We start from the raw sequence: 5,123 nt of genomic DNA, 5'->3' as shown, positions 1-5,123 counted from the left end.
GCCACTTGTCCCCTGGCCTCAGGGCCACCCTGAGGGACCCTGTGTGTGTCTCCCCACCCTCAATCCCAAATCCCTGCTTGGAAGTTCCTGGCTGGGCTGCCAGAAAGGGTCCCTGGTCCCCAGGGAGAGCTGCCTGTGGCCCCAGGGGATTTTCTTCCCCAAAAAATCAGGGTGAAACTCCTGCCTCCCGCAGCAACTGCCGCTTGGCTGGAGAAGCCACGATATTCCCAGGGCTCTTCCCAGCCCGGTTCCCCCGGGGTTTGGCCCCAATTCCCCTGGGATTTTGCACCATTTCTTCATCTTGGCCAGGCCCAGGGGCCCGCTGGGAGGCTGGAAGGGGGTGGAAATGCTGCAAAAAGCTTTTCATCCCCCTTATCCTTTAATCTAACCTATCCCTGGAGTTGCCTCTTGTGCCAGCACCTGCTCCTGTGCGGGAGCCACCCCCCAAAACAAGTTCCCCGGCATTTCTGCAGCCATTTGGGAATCCAGGCGGGTTTGGGGGCTGGGGTGCTGCGCCCTCCCCGCTGCCCGTGTCCCGGCAGCTCCCCAGGCCCTTCGCGGGTGGGAATCGGAGGCTGGGGGGGGTTTTGGGGGTGGGTTTTTTGGGGATCTCTGAAGCACGTGGGGGTTATTTAATGCAAAAGGCAGGGCTGGGAGGAGGATATGGGCTGGGTTTGGGGCTGGATCTCTGTGCCCAGGGTGCCAAGCAGGCTATGCTCAGGAGGCCGAGGGTGGCTCAGGGTGGGTACCAAGCCAGGGGTGAGCTAAACCGGGCTGGGGAGGTGAAGGGGGCCGTGGCCGAGCGTGGGGGGAGCATATCCTGCGGGAGGAGAGCGGGAGGCTGCTAAAACCAGCATGGCATCCACATGAAGGAGCCCAGGGCGGCGCCGGTGGCGGCCCCCGCCAGCAGCCCCAAGGCCATCTGGTCCCCAGAGACCCGGTAGGGATCCTCGCGCACGATGACGTGGGTCACCCCGGGAGCTGCAAGGCAAAAAGGGGGGTGGGGTGAGCTGGGGGGGGGACGTTGTCCTCCTGGCACCCCCTTGATGCCAAGGGAGGGGCCTGGAGGTGCCACCGGAGTGGGATGGAGGGGGACCCCCCCTTTTTTTGGCTGTCACCCGTGTCCCCTGTGTAGCCATGGCTTCCAGAATCCCCACCCCGGTGCCCCCACCCCGACCGCGCAACGGTGCACCGAGTTTGCCAGGTCTCAGCCCGTGGGCATCGATCCCCGAACTGCACAACCATCACCGGGGGGGGCTCCATGTGCCGAGGGGGGAGCCACGACCCCCAGCCAAACTGAGCATCCCCCGGCTGATAAAAAGGCGAAGCACCAAACCAACGTTGGGGTGAACTGGGATGCGGCCACTGCCCCTGGCTGGGGCCACTCACCTCCGTACTGGTGGCCGTAGTGGCCAGAGCTGATGTAGGCGGCCTGGTGGGAGTCGAGGGGCACCGTCTGGTAGTAGTCGTCGTCATAGGGGTCGTAGACGTGCACCTGGGAGTGGTGGGAGTGCGGTGTGAGGCTGCGGTCTGGACTGGAGCCACAGCCTAGCCAGTGTGGCTGTGCCGGTGCAGTGCCTCAGTTTCCCCTTGTGCCTCAGTTTCCCCTGCCCTGCTGAAAGGGGGCCCAGAGTGTCCGAAATGCCAGGGGCAGCCTTTGCTCCAGCACCTCCCTGTGCTTGGGCCACCTGAGCTGTGTCCCCATCACCATAACTCTATCCCTGAGCACCCCTGACCACCGTCACCCTCAGCTCTTGTCATCTTCTGGCCAAAGCTCCGTCACCGTTTCTCCTCAGCCTTCTTCCCTGTCTGGCTCCAGAGGCTTTATTCCCTGTAAAGCTTTTTTGGGAAAACCCCAAAGCTTTTCCGATGGCTGCAGGGTGTCGGGAGGCCACCGTGAGCTCAACATCAGCCTCGAGGGGAAGGACCCAGGTTGGCGTAACCCTCCACCCACACCCTGCCCAAAGCCTGTGCCGGGACACTGCCCCCTTTTTTTGGGAGAGGGCTGAAGCCTTACCGGGGTGGATTTAGCCTCCAGCACAGCCATCTTCCAAGCACTACAAATAAAACGGAGAGACTCAGTTTTGGGGTGTGCTGGCTGGGGGGGGAGGGAGTGGGAATTGTCCCCGTGGGGACATTTTTATAAATGTTTTAATTTGGATAAAAATAAATTTCTTCATTGTTTAAGATAGGAATAAACAGAAGGCGAACGGTGCTACAAGTGGGTGTTTCCTCCCGCTGGGCCGTGGTCTTCAGCCAACTGGGATTCCACTTTCCTGCTATTTCTCACCAAATACTGATGAAAACGCTTCCCTGGTGCTCCGCAGTCGGGCCCAGAGGTGATTTCTCAGCCGGGAGGGAAACCCGCCCCGCCGGAGCCCGACTCCTTAAAACCAGCTGCTGTTTAGCTCCGAATTATTCAGCGGGAAAAGCGAATCTCCGCCTGTCGCCCCGCGAGCGAAGGCGGGTGTTGGAGAAAGCGGGGGTTTTAGCCATGGGAGAGGGTGGTGGGAGCGGGACGGGGCTCTGGGGTGGCCCAGGCTCTTTCCAGGCTCGGATAATTCAGCTGGAAAAGCCGCGGCGGCGGGATTTGGGCTTACACGGCGTCGTCCTCGCTCTCGGCGCACAGCGTCGTCTTGGAGCCGTCCCGCAGCACGACGGTCAGCAGGCAGTCGCGGCTCTTCCCCTCGGGCGGCTGCACCTCTGGAAACGGGAGCAAAAGTGGTGCCCCAGAGCCCCCCCGTCCTTCCAGGGCAGGGCCAGGCTCCAAATTATCCCTGGCACGAGCAGCCTCCGTTAAAACGCCGCTGGGACGCCACGCTCGCCAATTCCGGTTTAATTCCGGCTCACAGCCGGGATCCCAAAGGTTAAAAGCAAACCCGAGCAAAGAGCAGGCAAGCAGAAACTTCACTCCCACGGCAGAAAGAAAAAGGGAAGGAGAGAAAATTGCCAAAAATCCCGGCTGAGCTGCCAAAATTATTGGTTTGAATTTGCCACACTGTGGCACCCAAATTTTGCTGAAGCGCAAGGCTCTTGCCGCCGGCGTGGGATCGTGAGCGAGGACAAAATCTCAAATCCATGATTTATGCCTCGCCTTCCTCTGCCTCTCAAAGCTCAGCCGGACCCTTTCCGAGGATAAACCTCCGGGTTGGTGCTCCCGGCGCGGCGTCCCGGCGGCTGGCGGGCCAAGAAAGGCGCTTTGTGTGGCGGCCGTGGGCTGCCGGGCCGGGGCGAGCTGCTGATTGTGCTCCGTGTTGGTGCGAGACGGCGCGGGATGAGCCACGCCGTGGGAGCGTGTTGGGAACGAGCACTAACCGGGAGGAGAGCTGCTCCTTCCTCCCCTGGGGAAAGCTAGGGAAGAGGAGATGCACCACGCGTCTCTGGGAGCTAGGAGGGGGTGAGTTAGGCAGCCTGGGTTATTTTGGGAGTATCCTAGAGGTGGGATCTAGGCACGGGATGGGCTTGGGAACATGGGACTCTGCTCACCTCGGCACTCACGGCCGGCCCTGACGTCCCGGCAGCTGTACCTGACGTGGATCCGGCCGTCCATGTCGCGCTGCGTCTCGTCCTGGTAGTAGACCAGACTGCCGTCCAGGTAGAGGACGAACCAGTTTCTCTTCCAGCGGCGCAGGATGGAGCCTGCCGGGACGGGGAGGAGGTGAAGGACCGCGGGGAGCCCAGCGGGATACGGTTGGCACGCTCACGGGACCCAGGGCTGTCTCCCAGATTTGCATCCGGATCCGACCACCCCCTGCAAAAGCCGCTGCATCCTGCAGGGCACCTGTGCCTGGCACGGGCAGCAGGGCCAGGTGGCTTTAAATTAAAAAGAGCTGCCAAAAAAGCCCATCAGGGCATCGTGGTGCTGCCCTGCTGTGTGCCCAGGACCGGATCCAGACCTGGACGTGGAGCTGCCCCTCTCTCCTCTTACATAAATCCCTGAGCGGCTGAGCAGGGATTTCCTCGCTGCTACGGATTAACTGCCCTGCTCGGGGCCTGTCCTCCCACTCCCCACGAGCCTCCTCCCAGCATCCCGTAGCCAAAACCTCTCTGGAATTTTTTTTTTGGAGGAGAGTTCCCAACCTGGGAAGCCCAAGGGTGGCACTTACTCTGCCGCCAAAGCCAACCGCTCTTCACCAGCGCCATGTCCGCAGGAGGGTTTTCTGGAAAAACAATCAGAGGGTTAAACCAGCAGCTCCTGCCTCGCCTGGGGCTTTTCCACTGGTTCCCACCTCCCTGCGGCTCCCAGAGCAAAGCGGGATGGGGATTCCCCCTTTTTTTTGGAGGGTGAGGGGGCAGGATGAGCCGAGTGCCCGGGTTAATCGGGGTTAGACAGACGCGGGATTTCGTCGTGTGGGGACGGCGGCAAAGGCAGGGCGGGGGAGCTGCGGCCACCTTCCTGCCTTTAATCTCCTTGGGATTTAGGGATTATCATCCCGTGGAGGTAAGTGGAGAAATCCGGGCCGTGTATGGAAACAGGCACCGACTCCCCACGGCCCCAGTAACTTTCCATGGCAAACGGTGGCCACGCTGGTTTGTTTTCCCAACTCGGATGGAAATTTGTCCTTAATAAGGCCGTGGAGTCATCGCTCCCCAGGTCCCCGCGCAGTGCCAGCTCCCCGGGGCCAGGCGGGAGCAGTTCCCTGCCCATAGTTCCCTAACCACCCACCAACCAGGGACCTCAGTGGGTGCTCAGCACCCCAGGACGGCCTCCAGACCACCTGGCTGGGTCCCCTCCTGGTCAGGGGGTGTTCTGAGGCACAGACCCCCACCCAGTACCGCTGTGCCTCAGAACCCGCGTTACCCAGTGCCCCAAATCCCTGGGTATCCACGTGCCTCTGGAGTACCCTCATCCCCCACTGCCTGCATCCCCCTGGCACCCACATCCCGCAGAAATCACAGCCCGTGGGTGCCTAAATCCCCTGGCACCCTCGTCCTCCTGAACCCGCACCTCCCTCAGGTGCCCCCAGCCCCTGGTGCCCTCAGCCCTCACATCCTCACAGCCCCCTCCCCCCTGTATTTGCAGCCCCTGGTACCCACATCTGATCCCCCCCAGCCCCTGGCATCTTTCCTCACCCTGTACTCATGTTTTGGGGAACCCCCTTTCTGCATCTCTCTGGTACCCA

The 5,123-nt window shown here is 61.5% G+C and overlaps 1 protein-coding gene across 1 annotated transcript; it reads right to left on the bottom strand.

The window, feature by feature from the left end:
- Positions 1–844: 844 nt before the first annotated feature.
- Positions 845–4,152, bottom strand: PLEKHB1 (pleckstrin homology domain containing B1). The gene is made up of 6 exons (XM_086615205.1): positions 4,107–4,152; positions 3,487–3,639; positions 2,601–2,703; positions 2,018–2,057; positions 1,390–1,495; positions 845–981 (listed from the first exon to the last, which is right to left on the bottom strand). The coding sequence occupies exons 1-6, from the start codon at positions 4,141–4,143 to the stop codon at positions 845–847; spliced, it is 576 nt and encodes a 191-aa protein (XP_086471331.1). The 5' UTR covers positions 4,144–4,152.
- Positions 4,153–5,123: the final 971 nt, after the last annotated feature.

The sequence above is a fragment of the Tauraco erythrolophus genome, chromosome 1, assembly GCF_009769465.1.
Source record: "Tauraco erythrolophus isolate bTauEry1 chromosome 1, bTauEry1.pri, whole genome shotgun sequence".
Classification (NCBI taxonomy): domain Eukaryota; kingdom Metazoa; phylum Chordata; class Aves; order Musophagiformes; family Musophagidae; genus Tauraco; species Tauraco erythrolophus.
The sequence above is the reverse complement of the archived record's forward strand: the minus strand, read 5'-3'. Positions and strand labels throughout refer to the sequence as shown.